Here is a 17789-nt window from a genome sequence, read left to right as displayed (position 1 = left end):
CCCACATCCAGACTGTTTTATACTGTCCAAAGTACTTCACACCCATTAGTTTATCTAAGAACTCATATTTCTATTTTACAATGCATTTGTTTTTCCCACAACCACCCTTGAGGTAGATAGTCCAGGCATTCCTGGCCCCATTTTATCGAAACTGATGCACAGAGAGGCTGTTGTTTGCTTCATTTCATACGCTGTCACAGTCAGAATGCAAGCCTAGGTCTTTTGACTCAAAGTCCAATCAACGCACTTTCACACCACCATGCTGTCTCTTAAGAGTCTTAGGAGGCTGGCAGCACAGGAATTATTATTCTCATTTGACAGAAAAGGAAAACTGAGGATCAGAAAGGACAAAGGATTTCTGGAAGATTACAAAGTGAGTCAGTGGCAGAGATGGGACTGGTAGGGGCAGCTAGGTGGCACAGTGGACAGAGTACCAGCCCTGAAGTCAGGAGGACCTCAGTTCAAATCTGACCTCAGACCAAACACTTGACATTTACTAGCTGTGTGACCCTGGGCAAGTCACTTAACCCCAATTGCCTAAAAAAAAAAAAAGAGGGAGATGGGACTAGTAGCTAGTCCTCAGGCTAGCAGCCCAGTGGCCCAATTGCCTCAATCCATCAGTTTAGTGAGTTTTCACTAAGAGAAGACAGCAGCCCCGCGGAGCTCTTGACCTGACACGGAAAATAAGAATCACACTTCCAAAATGATAAGAGAACAGTACAGAGTACTGAACTGAGAACCATGAGGGCACAACAGGAGTCTAGGAGATCACAGGTCCAATAGATTAGAGCTAAATATAACCTGAGAAATCAGAGTTCAACTCCATTTTGCATAAAGAGAAACTGAGGCACGAACTTGCCCAAGGTGACACAGGTAGTAAATACCAGAGCCAGGATTTGAATTCAGGACCCCAACTCCCAATCCAGAAGATCTTGAATGCTGAAAGTTGCCCTGCCACTCCCTCCATCCTACCCATGTCCAAACGCAACTGTTTCCAACCTATTAAGCTACTGAAAGCAGAGGCTTCTGTGGCTCAGATTGCCACTGCTTGATATAGGCTGCAGGGGTGGTTGGGAGTGAAGGAAGCAGAGAAACTGAGATCTGTGAAGGACCATTCAGACTTGGGAGACAGGACTTTCTGCCTTGGCAGTGGTTTCTACTGTGGGATTTATAACAGTCATCAGACCTCTCAGGGGGTGTCACATAAAAGAGGACTGATTTACTAAGCTTGGACCCAGAACACAGAACTTAAGATAACCAGGGAGAAATTACAAGGAGGCAAATTCCAGCTCAATGTGAAGACAAACTTCTTCATAGTCAGAGCTGAGGGAGACAGTGTAGTGTGGTGGATAGAGAGCAGGCCTTCCACTCGGGAAGGCCTCAGGCCAAGCCCTCATTCTAGAACATGCGAACTGTTCATCTTAGTGTTTCCAGGTAGCTCTAAGACTTTTAAGTTACAAATGAGCTGCCAATTGCCATTAGGAGAATTTCCACAATGTGAGCCCCTTATCGATGAATCCAGGTCTGGACCAAAAAGAAAAAAAAAAATCAAAGCTATATGGCAATGGAAAGCACAGCCTCCTTTCCCTGTATGCAAAGCAGAATGACCCCTTGGGAATGCCACAGGGGATTGTTTCCCAGTCATCAGCATCTCCCTCTAGCAAATTTTTGCTGGTCTACAAAACGTTGGCTGCTGAAGGTCCTAGCTCCCTCAAATCCATCCACGTAAAGCAGCAACCTTCCTGTGTGCTGGGCTCATGCCTGCCTGCTCCCCCCTTCTCTTGTGGGTGAAGCCCCCTAATCACCATTCAGGCTGAAGAGGGCAAAGTCACCCGCATAGAGTGCTTTGCAGCCCAGTGTGGATTGGGGACACAGCTAGGGAGAGGTTTCCTGGTTCAGTTAGGGGGACTAGATGACCTCTGGGGTCCCTTCCAGGTGAGACTTTATGATTTTTGCCAGGCCAGTGGTGGAATGGAATTCAATTTCCACAAATTCAATCTGCATACTACTTGGTAGAAAAATAAAAGGGAGGTCTCACGACAGTCCAGTTCTAGTGAGATTTCCTCCTCTTTCCTCCTTCCATTCAGTGCTAACTGATCCATGGCCCTTCTGGCAGCCTTAGCTCCTTGTCAATCTCATGCTCCTCCTGAGCCCCAGGAAATCAGAGAGGCCCCTGCAGTCCTGGCTCTCTCTACTCTAGCCTGCGTTGGGACGCTGGCTCTTGGAAGGTGATGATGGAGGGGCGTCGAGGAGCAGGGCGGGGAGGCCAGCGGGGAGGTTCCCGGACCTCCCTGTCCCCAGCGGGGGCATCCTCTGGTGAGACGGTCAGCTCTTCCCCACGCCAGGTCAGGGCCAGCTCCAGATCCAGTTCCTCTAGGTCTTCACCTTCTAGGCTGTTGGGCAGCTCTCTCGGGGACTCCGGCTGGTCTGGCTTCGGCCCAAAGGCCCAATCTGCACACAGAATACAGATAGGACAACCTCCTTCCTCCTTTTGAGCTTCTCCTCCCACCTTCACCAAGAGCCTCAGAGATAGGCAACAAGGGCAAGGAGAAGCACCCCCGTTTTCCAGATGCAGAAACCAAGAGAAAATAGGGAAGAAGCCTCTGCTCAGACACAGACCCCGGACCCAAGCCTAGCTCTTCTGACTCCTGGCTGAGGTTCTCCCTCTGAGAAAGGGAGTCAGAGAAAATCACATTGCCTGCTGCAGTCCCCCTTGGTGAGTCTCCAGAGGATGGAGGGCAGGGAAGGAAGCCTTCCTTCTTCCCTCCTTACACCAACATTAATTTGGTGTTTGTCTGTTTACAAAGCGCTTTACATATATCGTCTCAGATTGACCCTCACTGCAACACCGGGAGGCAGAGAATGAAAGTATTATTATGATTATCTTACAACTAAGGATACTGAGGCTGAGAGACAGTATCACATTAACTCTGACTCTAAATTGTTGGCATCGCACAGCCAGTAAACTGAGGAACCAGGATTCAAAGTCAGGACTCTGAACTCTAAAGCAAAGATTCATTTTTCTACACCAGACAGGTGTTGAAAACACGTATTACTATTGTTCAAATGTTTGCAGATGTTGTCGTGACTGATATGCAGATGCACTTAAAAGCATTAATGGCAGGGGTGTTTTGGGGTCATATATGTTCTCAACAGTACGGGTCTTAAAATGTGGGACTCTATGTTTTTGGAAATTGAAAAAGGAGTATCATACTTGAAACAACTGACCACCACCACGCCATAAGCTACCTGCCCCAGGTGACCTCCACCTCATTCACAAATGAGCCCTACCCTGGGGAGGGAGGCTGAGGGGAGAGGGAGATGTCTACCCCCTACACCCCCCACCCCAGGGCTCCAGAGGAGGCACCTAGCATTCACCAGCTCTATTCCCCTCATCTGAGCCCTGCCTGGTGAAGGAGGTTGGGGGGCATCTGAAGGAACAGCTTCTGCCTTGCTTTCAGAAGGGCTCCCTGAGGAGGCAGGCCCCGAGCTACTCACCAGCCAGGTCATGCATGAGGTCCTTGATGAGGTGCCCAACGATGGCGTAGGCCACAGCTATGACGATGAGGGCGGCAAGCAGCAGGTACAGCACATACTTAGGCAGGCGCACGGCATCTAGGGCAGGCGGCCGGTAGTCCTCAAAGAGGGGCGTCTCCCTCGTTTGGTCCTCAGGCTCCTCTTCCAGCAGGCGCCGAGGGCCCCAGCGCCCCACCATCCCAGCCCTTCGGCAAGGTGGCCCCACAGGCAGAGGCTGCTGCCTGCCTGCCGGGGTGTGGGGCATGGTACCCAAGAGGCTGGCAGGGCTGGAGTAACCCCCAAGGGCAGGCAGCGGAAGCATTAAGGGTCTTAGGGACTAAGAGGATTGTGGAGATTACTGTGAGGAAGGGTGGGAGGACAGGACAGGAAGAGGGTGGTGGGGCACAGAGGCCATGGATCAGACATTCAGCGTGGCAGAACTGGGGCTGAGGCCACATATGCGGGCCTCCGGGCCAGGGTTCCTCTCAGTACCCCATATGACTAGGATCTCAGAAGGAATCACCCTTACCCCTTCTGCCTCTTCCTAAGATAGAATGGAAATTGGACAGGGAAACCTACTATATCCCAGGCAAGCCTTCATTTTATTTCTCTACAGAACCTTGGTCTTGGGACTTGGGATCTAGGGCAGGGAGGCATGGTGAAAAGACTGCTAAGGGAACCCAAGGAAGGTGTATGTCCTACATAGGAGCCCAGATTCTTTCCAATAAGGAACTAGAAGAGACCTCAGAAATCACCCTATTGGAACTCCTTCCTTTTACAAAAAAGGAGACTGAGGCCAAGGAAGGAAGATGCTTGTTCATGGTGAGTTAACGGCACAGCAGGGACCAAACCCGCATCTCCTGCTTTTTAGTGTAGGGTTCTTTACAACAAACGACCTAATTGTGATCATCAGCCACTGCAGGAACAAGAAGGAACATTAGGGTCATCAGAGGTCCCAAGAGGGAAAGCTCACACAGCAATGAGTGGAAGGGTTGGGACTAGAAGCCAGACCTCGTGATAGCCAGCCCAGGACGGATATGGCTCTTCAGCATTTCCCTCCTAGTCACCCTCACCCCCCCCACACACACTTCACACGATTTTCTCAGATATATAATTTAATATTTGGTTCAGATGGCCTTTGTGCCTTGCGACTCAAGCCCAGACCTCCTGCTCTCACCTCTCCCCCAGGCCCTAGCCCACCTCTCCTTTCCCTGGGAAGAATCCACTTCAGAACTCTGCCCACTTTGTGATCCACCCCCTTCCACGTCCCTCAAAGACTCCCACCCCAATCATCTAACTGTGCAGGCACTATCTATGCCCATGGAAGATTTCCCTTCCAGACAGGTATAGTAGATGGTAGGAAAGGGAGTACATGTGGGTGGGTTTCCCTCTCCAAGTTGCCTAGATGGTCTGGAACATATGGTCAGGTGGACAGCAGCAACTCAGAAAGAGCTTCCTCCAGAAGGTCTCGACTGTGGAAAAGCTATATGCCTTTTCCCCCAACCAATCCAGATGCAAACATCTCCCAGTAAACCTAGATCCCATATTACCATTAAATTCTCCCAACAGAGAATTCCAAAAACCACAATCTGTTCCCAACAGGCCCTATCTCAATAGATCCCAACACCTTTTAATAAAACCCTGATCCCATTCCAATGGTTCTCTTCTGTCCCTAAAAAGATCCCAAACTGCTCCCAAAAGCCCCTATCCCAATAGAGATGAACATCTCTTGAAGGAAATCTTGATCTCATGCCAACAGATGCAGATATGTTCCCCAAAGAACTGACCCTGCTCCTAACAGATTCTGGCATCTCCCAACAGATAGATGTTCCCTTCCCAGAAGATCCCAATTGTTCCTAACCTCTTCCAACCCACCCAGGTCATTTCCTGTTTTCAACCCCTTTCAGCTGAGTCTAATGGGTAGCCATTCTCGAGCGAGGACAAAGTAGGCCCAGGAGCAGGAAAGATAAGGCCAAAGCAGGTGATGGTAGAAGCTACCAGAGCATGGCAGCGGTAGGTTTACAAAGTCAGGAGAATCCATCCAGCACAGGAGAGGGCTGGTGAAGCTGGCTGAGGCCATTGGCATACTGAAATTCAGGCCCATTCTCATAGGCATACATATCCAGGGCCACCTCACAGCTCTCACGCACTACACGCTCCGCATCAGCTGCGTGGGCCCGAAGAGCTGCCAGACAGTCGGGGTGGGCAATAGAGCCCAAGGCTTCAGCACACTCATGTCGTACCATGGGGTTCTCGGCTTGGCTGGCTAGGGCAGCTATAAGCTGGGGTATGCAGGCCTCATGCTGCAGCTGGCCCAACACATAGCCCACCTCATGGCGGAACAGAGCACTGCCACAGCACAGACCTGGAGGCAAGAATCAGGGAAGGAAGCTGATCAGGTGGGGAGAAAATCACCCAAGGGAGAGAGTGGGAGGAAAGATGAATATTTGGGGGGAGGAGTCATCTGGGAAGGAATATTATTGGAAAGGCCATCTTGAGGGGGGGGTGTCAATCTAGGGGTAAGGGAGCCACCCAAGGAATCATGGTTAGAAGGAAGGGGCGTTACCTGAGGGATGAGTGACTTAGGGAATTGTCTAGAAGAGACAGTGCTGATAGTTACAAAGGAAGTCACCTTGAAGGATGATGGTTAAAGGAGGAAGAAGACAGAGGAAGTAAACCTAGGTAGGGAGTCAGAAAGGGGAGGATGAGAGGGATGGTTAAGGGAGGAGTCAACCGGGGGGAATTTCATTGTGTGTAAGAAGTGGGTCTGGGGAAGAGTCAGTCCTCCCAAAGGAGGTTTAAGAGGCAGGAGGAGTCAGTGGAGAAGAGGGAGACTTAATAAGGGCCAGAGAAGACCTTTCTCCCAATACATTTTTCCCCCCTCCTAGTACCTCATTTTACACCCTGAACATCCCTGGGAGTAAAGAAGAACAAGGATAATTCTTTATTTTACAAAAGGAACAACCAAGCTCCAAGGTCATCTAGCAAGTTGGGGGAGAAGCCATGTCACTCCCCAGCTTTTGTCACCCGTGGACTAAATACACAAATTAGAGTGCCAGGAGAGTAAAAGCTGAGCTATGGACATGTTGTTGTCCCCAGCCCCCTCATCTCACCCTGGGGTCCCTCCTCACCGTCTGCAAGGGCCAGTGCAGCCTCCTTGCCCCCAGCGTTTCGCAGAGCAAACATAGCCCGATAGCGGTCAAAGAGTGGGCGTGACTCATCCAGCAGCAAGGCCCGAAGACGCCCCACGTCCTTCTCCTCAGCTGGTGGGGCCGGGTCTACAGACAAGTAGGGGCTCCCTGTGGGCTCCCCTCCATTCTGTTGCAGCCATTCCAGCCGTCGCACTGCCAGCTGGCATGTCTCTGCCACCTGGGGACAGTGAAAGGACACTGAGAACCCTCCAGGACCTCCTCAGTCCCCAACCCAGCCTCATTTACAGGGACCTTGCTGCGGCAACAAAGCCCATGCTCTGGTCTGGCCCAAAGAGAGAGGAAGTAGCACTGAATCTGGAGTCTGAGGACCACAGGGCAAGGGCGGGCTCTGAAATTTAGCAGCTGTGTGACCACTTCAGTTACTTCACCTCTCTGAGTCTTCATCTGTAGAATGAGGATGCTAATATTGGCAACGCCTACATCCCAGGGTCACTGTAAGGAAGATTTTACAAATCTTAAAAGCATTTTAGAAATATCCAAATTATAGGGTTGGGAATTAGAGGTGGGAATGCCATGTGACGACAGCAGCGGCAGATCCGTCTGAAGCCAAGTTATAGACGCCCTGGATGCTAGACAGAGGAGTTTAGACCTGGTAGAGCAGGCACGACGCTCTTGGGGACTCCTGATGGGCCCTGCGCAGGGGAGGGAGGTGACGGCACACTTGGAGGAGGGAGAAGAGTCAAGGCCTAGGAGCTGGCGACAAGGCCTGAGTTCCCGTCGCAGCTCTGCGATGCACTGCTTTATGGCATCAAGCAGCTCGTTTCCTCTCTCTAAGAGCTCCCATTTGCTCACTTCCAAAATAGTGGGAAGGGCAGGATTAAATGACATTTTAAGTGCCTCCTTATTTTAAGATCATGACTGGGAGAGGGAACCTGAATGCTGGGGGTTGGGGAGGGCTGGGGTTGGAGGATTTCCCAGCATTGCTAACACATCTGTAAAATGAAGGGGTTGCAATATATACAGCAGCACTTTTTATGGAAACAGGAAGCCCAGAACTGAAATGTGGGCACCCCTCAGCTGAGGCTAGCTGAACAACCTGTAGCACAGAAATGTAATTGAACATTTGCTCTATAAGACAAGACAAATCTGAGAAGCTTGGTAAAACTCACATGATGTGATGCAGAGGGAAGTAAGCCAAAGTAAGCAGTCCCAAGAAGACAATACACACAAAATGACCACAAAGACAATCTTGACTCCAGAGGAGTCTCCCTCCTCTTGTCAGGGCAGTGGGGCTCTACAGATGTGAATGTGGGCAACCAATAACAGATGTGGCCAAAGCGTTGGTTTGTTTTACTTAACCGTACTTCCTTGTTTCAAGAGAAGATAGTGGAGAGTGGGAAGGGAAAGCAATGTTAACGAAGCATAAATGAGCATTTTAAAAAACAAATACAATGAGGGGGCTAGTCCATGGATCTCCAGTGCCTCTGCCCAATGTTCCAAGCCCTCCACAATCTAATAACATTCACCCTTTCTAGCTTCAGTTTCTATTGCCACCCTCTCTCTACCCTGCCCCAGCTCTAAATCCTATCATCCTACGCTGTCTTCCCTACCTGGCTCACTAAATAACATGAGACCCGGCAGCCACATAGGGGGAAAAAAGAGTATTATGTTACCTCGATGACAGGATCCTTGGCATATTCCTTCAGAAGCTCCAACACTTCGGGGTTGCCAATGGCTCCAAGAGCCTCTCCTGAAAGAGAAAAATGGCCAGAGATTGTCAAAGCTGGGACAGTCCTTTGCACAAAGAATATTCTGAGCTAGAATGGACTCTACAGCACAGAAAGTCAGGGCTGGGAAGAAGCTTAGAAATTAACCAGACTAGCCATTTCATGTTACATAAGAAGAAAATGAAAAAAGAAGGAAGGAAAGAAAAGACAAGACGAGACGAGACGAGACAAGAAAAGAAAAGAAAAGAAACGAAAAGAAAAGAAAAGAAAAGAAAAGAAAAGAGAAAAGGGAAGGAGGGAAGGAGGAAAGAAAAGAAGGAAGAAAAAGAAGGAAAGAAAAAGAAAGAAAGAAAGGAAGGAAGGAAGGAAAAGGAAGGAAGGAAGGAAGGAAGGAAGGAAGGAAGGAAGGAAGGAAGGAAGAGAAAAGAAAGAAAAAGGAAGGAAGAAAGAAAAAGGAAGGAAGGAAGGGAGGGAGGAAGGAAGGAAGGAAAAAGAAGGAAGAAAGAAAGAAAAAGGAAGGAAGAAAAAGAAAGAAAAGGAAGGAAGGAAGAAAAAGAAAGAAAAGGAAGGAAGGAAGGAAGAAAAAAGAAAGAAAAAAGAAAGAAAAAGGAAGGAAGAAAGAAAAAGAGGGAAGGAAAGAAGGAAGGAAGGGAAGAAGGAAAGGAAGAAGGGAAGGAAGGTCTTCTGACTCCTAGGGCAGTGCAGGTTCACGCCTGTCTTCTGACCTTTGCACATGCTTTCCTTATGCCTGAAATCCTTCAGTTTTTCCTACCGTCTCCCAGGTAAAGTTTAAACTTGTTTGCCTGGCATCTAAGGTCCTCTACAATCTGATGCCACTCTCCCTTTCCAGCCTTCTCTCCCATTATTCCTCCATATTCAGGCCAAACAGGACTGCTCTTTGCACTTTCCCACCTGTGTGCCTTTGCTCACACCACTGCCAGGAATGCACTCTCCTCCTTCTCTGCCCACTGAATTCCTACACATTCCTGAAAACCCAACTCCAATCCATGATGGCCCTGGCTGCTAGGGTCCTTCAACTCACACCACCTTGCCTAGCTTGGTGAGGACAGGAACCACTCCTATGGCTCTCCTAGCGCTCCAGTAGAGTGTTCTATAACAGTAGGAGCTTAACAAGAATGTGGTGTTGTTGACACGGGCTCCTGCCTACAATGTACGGGGAGTACTACTACAAGGACACAAGGACAAGGAATGAGCAGTATCCACAGGGCCTCATCTGGAGGGGTGTCATCTCACTCACCAGCCTCATGCCGCACCATAGGCTCCTGGCTGGTATCCTTCAGTACCTCTACTAACACAGGGATGGCTCTAGTGTCTTGCATTTGGCCCAGGCAGTAGGCTAACTCATGCTTTAGTAGGGCTGACTCATCCCCGAAGGCCTGGCTGATCCAAGAAATGGCCTCAGGACCACCCAGCCCCCGAAGGGTGAACAGGGCTCGGAAACGGGCCTGCAGGGGCTGCTTGGGATCCACAAGGGTCTGCCCGATGGCCTCTACTTCCTTCTCTGTTACCATGGTGCTTGAACTCCGAAGGCTTCTGCCAGGCCAGCCAAGGTGACTTGTGGGCTTGGGTCCTACAGGGGAAAAGAGCTCAAGTTAAGCACACATAGGAGGGAGGATCTTTCACACAGAACCCCAGAAGCTCAGCAGCTCCATTTGTTCTGTTTGACCTCACAGGGCATCTGAGTCCATTCAATCTTGAACAAGGCCCACTAAAATATCCTTAATGGCCAACCAATCTCCACCTTAATGAATGGACATCCAACACTCTCCCCTCCCCCTTCCACTCAGGCAACCCAAATCTCCCAAACCAGCTCATCTGACCTCTGGACGGCTCTGTCAGGAAGGTTTTCCTTTAATAAGACCTCAATCTGCATCTCTGCCACTTCTGCGCACTGCTCCTAGTTCTGCCACCCAGTAGGAGGAAGGCAGAAAGACAATATACAGAAAAGAGGCAGCTTGGGTGGTGCAGTGGATAAGAGTCAGGCCTGGGGTCAGGCAGACCTGAGTTCAGATATGGCCTTAGATACTTACTAGCTGTGTGAACCAGGGCCAGTCACTTAACCCTGGTTTGCCTCAGTTTCCCCATGTGTAAAATGGGGGTGATAATAACAGCACCTACCTCCCAGGGTCGTTGTGAGGACCAAATGACATGATAATTATAAAGCACTTAGTCTGCTGCCTGGCACATAGTAAGTGCTATGTAAACCTTAGCTATTATTATTATTAATTTATAGAAGAAACAAAGAGCTGGGGGGAATCAGAAAACCCTTCATGTAGGAGGTGGTGCTCAAGCTGAACTCTGTTGAAAGCTAGGGATTCCAGGAGGCAGAGGTGAAGAGTGAATGCATCCCAGGCCCAGGGACAGCCTGCACAAAGGCATGGAGATGGAGGATGAACTATAGTGTATTTAAAAAAAAAAAAACAAGCCAAGATAATCAGTTTGGTTAGAATAAAGAATAAAGAGAAATACTGTGCAATAAATTAGCCCAGAAAGACTGACTGAAGACAACCTATGAAACACTTTAAACGCCAAAAAGCAGCATTTGTATTTTCTCCTAGGGGCAAGAGAGAGGCAGTGGAGTGGCCTGGGCTGTCCTGTGCCTTAGGAATCTCTCCGTGACAGATGCATGGAGCATGGACTAGAGGGGGGAGAGAAGGGACAGAGAGAGACCAATGAGGATCCTGGCTGTTGTCCAGGCAAGAGAGAATGGGGTCCCTAATGAGGGTGGTGGCTATGTAAGTAAGAGGAAGGAGAGATATGAGAGGGAGCATCGACAAGACTTGTCAACTGATTGGTAAGAGAAGGGAGAGTGCGGCACCCAGGACGACTCCAAGGTTGGGAAGCTGGGTATCAAGAAGGATGGTGCTGCCTTGGACAAAACCAAGGCTGTTTGGAAGTGAGATAGGTTTGGGGAGCAAGAGAATGAGCTCTGCTTTGGACATGGTCAGTTAGAGGTACCTAGGAGAGAACCAGTTAGATACGGACAAGAGGCAGCTGATGATGTGGGACTACCACTCAGGAGAGACCATACAGCTGTGTGCGGACAGCCCTGGGAGTCATTGCCAGACATCTGATCCTAAGTCTTCTTCTCTCCAGGCTCGAGTATCCTGAAGTTCTTTCAACCTTCTAAATTTTGGTTCTGTAAAATTAGGATTCAGTCAAAAGGCTGACCTTAAGGTTTTAGAAGGCCACATGTGGTTTTAAGGCCCCAGGTTCCCCATCCCTGATTGAGACGACTTTCTAAAATTAGAAGCTGCAGGTAAAAATAGCTCACAATTCCCTATCTTATGTAGTTCGATCTACACAACAACCCTGTGAGGGAGGTGTTACTATCTCAATTTTACAGACAGGGAAACTGCCTGAGACAGGTTGAGTTACTTGTCCAGGATCACACAGCTGGCTAGTGTTTGAGTCAGCATCAGAACTCAGGTCTTCCTAAGTCCAGGTCTAGTGCTCAAACCCCCATGCCACACTGCCTCATAGGAGAGGGAGTGTCCTTCTCTGGGAGTTCTCTACACCAGTGAAATCACAGGTGTAGCCCCTGCCCCCTGGAACTAAGAGTTCATGTCCTTCCTCAACTAGGGCATTCAGAACTGAACACGACATGCCAGATCTGGGAGGGAGGGGGGCAGAAATAAACCAGGACTCTTAAAGATCCTTCACAGGGTTCTGCCCCTGTGCTGCCCATCCTGTAGGGCCTACCCTGACTGCTCCAACCAGAAGGAATCCAGCTCGTCTCTGAGATGATTCCTCACACTCTTACCATATGGACCAAATGACAGCCATGCATTCATGTGGCTAAGCTCTCCCTCTAGACCAGAAGTTCCAGAGGGCAAGGGCAAAGAACTTTCATTTACTCACTGACTCCTCCCAACATGCATCAGGGCTGTTACACAGCATGCGCTTGAGAAGAAATAAATACTTACTATATAGGTTCAAATACAGACCATACTCTTCCTTCAAGTCTGGATTGAAAAATCCCAAGGGACCTCCAATTGGCACTTTTTTCTCATTCCTTTATTTCTTTCTTAAATATTTTGTTTTTACTATTTACTATTTTAGTATTTTTAAATATTTTATTTTTTACATGTAAAAACAATTTTTAATATTCATTGTTAAGTTCTGAGTCCCAAATTCTATCCCTCCCTCCCCTCTCATTCCTTTCAAAGAAATCTCATTTTGGAGGTGTAAGCCTCATTTTGGGGCAGTGGGATGGTAAAAAGCATATCAGTAGAGATACATATGACAACAAAAGGAGGCCAGCTGGTCCAAAGCAAGGTCAGCGACGGGCAGATAAAACATGTGTTCCCCTGAGTATTTACACAAAGTTAAAAGATTTAGAGGAGGGCACCTAGAATGTAGGAAGGACCTCCTCAGGAGGACAGATGGGAGACCAACCACGGGTAAGCACTGCAAAGAATGAGAACCTTCGCATGGAATGCAATCTGCACCAGTGGAGGGAGTGTGAGCAGCAAGAAGGACTTCTAAAGTACTGAAGTATGGCATTGAAATATTTTATCATAAGAGGACAGACACGAGTTGTACAGCTCCTTTGATTGTTGATGATTAATAAAAGCAGCTAGTGGCGCCGTGGACAGAGCATCGGGCCTAGAGGCAGAAGACTCATCTTCTTGAGTTCAAATCTGTACTAGCTGGATGACCCTGAGCAAGTCACTTAACTCTGTTTGCCTCAGTTTCCTTATCTGTCAATTGAGCTGGAGAAGGAAATGGCAAAACGCTCCACTATCTCTGCCATGAAAGCCCCAAATGGGGTCCTGTTGGACGTCAGACATGACTGAAATCACTAAACAACCAGAAAGAGCTGCAGATGGAATGGGGAGAATTAACTGGAGAGTTCAGGGCTAGCCTGGGAAAGTTGGGGGAGTTCAGTGTTCCCCCCTCCAGCTCTCCAACAGGAAAAGAGAAGAGGCTGAAGGTACTGGGAAGGTGCTGAGTATCCAAAGCGGTTAACATCCTGATTGTGAGATTTCAGGTGATCAGATTAAAATGCAATCAGGGAATCCTTAACAAAATAAAAATACAGTAAAACATAGATGATAAGTCAGTATGTGGCCTGCAATGATCCTTACGTACCGCTTCTATTCAAGAGCTCCATAATATCTCACGCTTTGATCTCAACAGCTCCCATCAGTTTCACTGTCAGCTCTATAGATGATTCCCAGGATCTATAGTTCTAGCCCTGGTCTCGCTACTGAGTTCTAGTTCAAACCTATAGCTTTAACTGCCTTTCTGGATGTGCCCTAAGCATCTAAAACCTAGTATGTCCAACCCAGTTATCACTGCCCCCAAACTTACCCCTCTTCTGATACTGTCAAGGGTGCCACATCCTCCCATTCACCCAAGTCCCAACCTCAACTCCCTACTCACCCCATACAGCCCATCCTCAAAGAATCTACCTTTATAGTTCTCCTGTATATCTCCTCTCCATTCATAAAATCCACCTTAGTTTAGGACTAATTACTCCTACTCTGGACTATTGCAATAGCCTTCCAATTGCTCTTTGATCCACCCTCCACTAATCAATTTCCCCAAAGTACAGATCTGACCATTTTACCCCCTCCCCATTTGATAAATTTCAGGGCCTTCCATTACCTCCAGTTAGAGCTATTCACAACCTGGCCTTTCCTATGTTTCTAGTCTTTTTATGCTTTACTCCCCTCTATTCACCCCACAACCCAACTACACTCACCTACTTGTTCATAGTGCCTAGCATAGGACACCCCATTTCCCATGTCTATGCATTAACACTGGCTATTCCCACTGCCTTCTACAAGGCTTTCTCAGTCATGTCTTTCCTCTGAGATTATCACCAACTTACTCTGTATATATCTTTTTTGTCCATTGTTATTTGCATGTTGGTTCTCCTGTTAGACTGTGAGCTGATTAAGAGCAAGGAATTTTTTTGTTGTTGTACTCTTTTTGTATCCCCAGCACAGTCCCTGGCACACAGAAAGTACCTAAGAAATACTTGTTGACTGACTAGCATTCAACAGCCCACAATCGCTGTAATGTGAGCACTTACTTTCCATTTTACAGACAAGGAAACAGTGATTTCCCCAAAGCTATATGGTGAGTCAGAGGCTGACTTGAGACTAGAAGCCATGGCTCCTGAGCCTCAGTTAAGGGAGGGCTCTTTCAAAAAAGAATATGCTCCCTTTCCACCTGTCCTCTCCCCCAACCTACTCAGACTCATTACACTACAAAGATCCATGACTTCCTAACTTGTCTATGTCTTGGACGATGGTTTAAAGAGTTTAGTTGACTAAAACAAATTCACCATGTGACAGCTAAACCTTTTGTAATAAACCCTCTCTGAACTTAACTACAATAGCTAGTTGTTGGACAGACAGTCAGCTTATCAGTTTGCATTTAAAGCATGAAAAGCCTGTTGAGAGTCGAACCCATTATATTTCTTTCTTTCTTTATGAGGCAATCGAGGCTAAGTGACTTGCCCAAGGTCACACAGCTAGTAAGTCTGAGACTGGATGTGAACTCAGGTCCTCCTCACTCCAAGGCCAGAGCTCTTTCCAGTGCGCCACCTAGCTGCCCTGAGAACCCATCATTTCTTAAGAGAGGCAACATGGTCCATGGACAGTATTGGATTGGGAGTCAGTACGATCTGGGTTCAAGTCTCAACTCTGATACTCTCTACTACTTGGGTGACCATGGTCAAGGCAATTAACCACCCCCACCCCCACCTCCCTGGGCCTTCAGGGACTTGCTGAAAAGACAAAGTAGGCTGCAATCTGTGTTGATGGTAATGTATCAAAGATGTCAGTGAAGTATAAATGAAATAAACATTGCAAGGTGGGAGAAATGTGACCTGAGAGGCCACACACAGACACAGACACCTGCCCCCCCCCCCAGCAACAGAAGAAGGCAGCAACAGAAGAAGGCTTTACTTTGACATCAATACTGGGGAATAAATAAGTGATATCAGATTTCATGACACCTTCTCACTATGAGAAAAAAGGGATTTAAGGGCGGGGTGTGTGTGCCAGCTTTGATACTATTAAGAAACAGGTGATGCCAGGTTTCATGACAACTTCCCTCTAAAAGATTCACTGGTTTAATAGAAGGGAAGACAGTTGTCTGGACATGTAAAAGCATCAAAAAGACCCAGCCATCTTCAAAGAGAACCAGTGAACACAGACATGGACCTATGATGCTGTCTGGGAGTTCTTGGAGAACTGGCAGGGAGTTTAACGACCACCTAGTATATTAGTGCAGGTCTTCTTAAAATGGGGTGTTTGTATCAGCTTAGTGCGTGTATTTATGTATGCATGTATGTAAAAATGTGTACATATACACATCTGTATACATATACATATATAATTGGTTTTAAAATTATTTTGACAACTACATTTCAACATAATTGGTTTCCTTAGGAATTTTATTTTAAGCATTTAAAAACATTCTGAGAAGGGGTCCACAGGTATTGCCAAAGGAGTCTAGGACATACACAAAAATGTTAAGAACACCTGATCTGGTAGAAACCCTTCTCTTTACAAATGGAGAAACTGAGACTTGTGAAGGGGAAGTAACTTGCTCAAAGTCACAAAGCCAGCCTCCTCACTACCAGTGTCCTGGATACCAGAGGCATAAAACTGGACCAAAACTCGAGGTCAGCCTAAACCACATTAAAATGCACTTGGGAAAAGTTTTACAAAATAAATAAAGGTACAGTACAACAAAGATAATGTCAATTTGTGGTTTTCTAAGTCAATATGCCATTTCTATTTGAATATGACAACACCACTGTTTATCATCAGCCTGCCTCTCACAATGACTACACAGTGATCCAATAACACTTGTCCTTTTTGTTCCTAACTCAGCACATTCCCTCTCCCAACTCCCAAACATTTTCACCTGTTGTCTCACACATGGAATTCTTTCCTCATCCCCATCCTGGCTTCCCTCAAGTCTCAGCTAAAGTCTCACCTTCTGCCAGAAGTTTTTCCCAGCCCTCCTTTATCTTAGTGCCGTCTTCTGAAACTATCTTCAACTTATCCTGTATATAGCTTATTTGTACATAGTCGTTTGCATGTCGTCTCCTTAATTAAACAGGAAACTCCTTTAGAGCAGGGACTGCCTTTGTATCCCCAGTGCCTGGAATATAGCAGGTGCTTAACAAATGCTAGTGGACTGACTAGTTAACTGAGATTCTGAGCTTTCAGGGGGCAAGAACATAAAAAAAAATTTTTTTTAGCTTTTCTTTGCATCTCCAGCACAGCGTCTGGTACTTTGTAGGCAGGCACTTAATAAACGCTTAAATTGGAGGGAGTGTCAGTGAATGAGGACTCCCGGGTCTCCAAGGGATCAACCACCCCCCACTCCAATCTGACATCGAAAGGAAAGAAAAGGATTCCCCTTCCCCAATCTAAGGGAGTCGGGAGAGGTGGGATACCCAGAAGTAGTACCCGCTTAGTCCACTCAAAAAGAAGAGTCCCTCTCCCTTTTCCCAGGGGCCGGATCGCAAAGACAGGGGAGCAGGTGAATCCCTTGAAGATGGAATTCCCCCCCCAAAAAAAAAATAAATAAAAATAAAAATAAGGTGGAATCCTCAGAGACTGGATTCCTCAGGACTGCCCCCGCCAGAGTGGGTGGGATCCGACGGAGGATCAATCAACCGGAGGCATTTGTTAAAAACCTACTATATATAAAAAAAGTGCAAAGCTATGTGCGAAAGGCAAAAAGATGCTCCCTGCCCTCAAGGAGTTCACAGTCTAACAGAAAGGGGAAAGAGGGAGCACAACAATCACAAAGGTTCAAGGCGGGGATTCTTCCTCCTCTCTCCCAAGCGGATAGACTTATTTAAAGATGAGACCTCTCAGGGAGAAGGGGCCGGGGGAAGGATCCGGCAGAAGGGACCCTGGGGAACCAGCTTCTACTCAGCCCCGGTTCTCAAAAGCTGGGAACTCCCTCAAGAAAACAGCGATCCAGGGCCTGATCCCTCCCAACCCTTCTATCCTCCCATCCCGGAAACCCAGAGGAGAGGATCTGCCTGACCCCAAGTGCCGGTCAGAACCTGAGTCCCCCAACCCACCTCCCTAAGCCCTCACCCGGCAGCTCACCCGGCAGCAACTGCACCCGCAACTCCCTTCCCTTTCAGAGAGCAGCCATCTTCCTCCCCACGTGACCTCGTCCAGAACATACCAGTATGAGTGGAAGAGGGGGACATACAGACCCATGTTCACCAAGGAAGGAGTAATTCAGGAAGCGCTAAAGCTACTGAGGTTTGAGAGCTTATATATCACGTTTAAAGTGATATTTGATGTCCTCTTTGTGGCTCTTTTCACAAGGAGAGGGTAAAGAGAGGCGGACTGTTTGTCCATTTAGAGGAAGGGGTCCC

General features: G+C 47.8%; 2 protein-coding genes across 3 annotated transcripts; both read right to left on the bottom strand.

The window, feature by feature from the left end:
* On the bottom strand, positions 1–4511 carry SMIM44 (small integral membrane protein 44). The gene is made up of 2 exons (XM_078154021.1): positions 3499–4511; positions 1–2451 (listed from the first exon to the last, which is right to left on the bottom strand). The coding sequence occupies exons 1-2, from the start codon at positions 3836–3838 to the stop codon at positions 2192–2194; spliced, it is 600 nt and encodes a 199-aa protein (XP_078010147.1). The 5' UTR covers positions 3839–4511; the 3' UTR covers positions 1–2191.
* A 102-nt stretch (positions 4512–4613) lies between these two features.
* Positions 4614–17608, bottom strand: DOHH (deoxyhypusine hydroxylase). 2 transcript variants are annotated; one of them, XM_020969393.1, is made up of 5 exons: positions 17512–17608; positions 9654–9986; positions 8342–8418; positions 6648–6885; positions 4614–5881 (listed from the first exon to the last, which is right to left on the bottom strand). In XM_020969393.1, exons 2-5 carry the CDS (start codon positions 9925–9927, stop codon positions 5544–5546), a joined length of 927 nt encoding a protein of 308 aa, XP_020825052.1. In that variant the 5' UTR covers positions 9928–9986; positions 17512–17608; the 3' UTR covers positions 4614–5543. The 2 variants fall into 2 exon arrangements, with proteins under 2 accessions (XP_020825052.1, XP_020825053.1); XM_020969394.2 differs by having other exon boundaries at positions 17500–17566.
* Positions 17609–17789: the final 181 nt, after the last annotated feature.

Source organism: Phascolarctos cinereus, unplaced genomic scaffold (assembly GCF_003287225.1).
Source record: "Phascolarctos cinereus isolate Bilbo 61053 unplaced genomic scaffold, phaCin_HiC Scaffold_4;HRSCAF=312, whole genome shotgun sequence".
In the NCBI taxonomy this organism is placed as follows: Eukaryota; Metazoa; Chordata; class Mammalia; order Diprotodontia; family Phascolarctidae; genus Phascolarctos; species Phascolarctos cinereus.
This window is presented reverse-complemented; position numbering and strand designations above follow the sequence as displayed.

Excerpts from the sequence above, each read along its gene's own strand:
- DOHH (XM_020969393.1), bottom strand. The coding sequence starts at position 9,927 with ATGGTAACAGAGAAGGAAGTAGAGGCCATCGGGCAGACCCTTGTGGAT. Across the intron at positions 6,886-8,341 it reads CCAAGGATCCTGTCATCGAG|GTGGCAGAGACATGCCAGCT; the intron begins GTAACATAATAC and ends CACTGTCCCCAG. Across the intron at positions 5,882-6,647 it reads TGCACTGGCCCTTGCAGACG|GTCTGTGCTGTGGCAGTGCT; the intron begins GTGAGGAGGGAC and ends TCTTGCCTCCAG.
- SMIM44 (XM_078154021.1), bottom strand. The coding sequence starts at position 3,838 with ATGCTTCCGCTGCCTGCCCTTGGGGGTTACTCCAGCCCTGCCAGCCTC. Across the intron at positions 2,452-3,498 it reads CCTCATGCATGACCTGGCTG|ATTGGGCCTTTGGGCCGAAG; the intron begins GTGAGTAGCTCG and ends TTCTGTGTGCAG.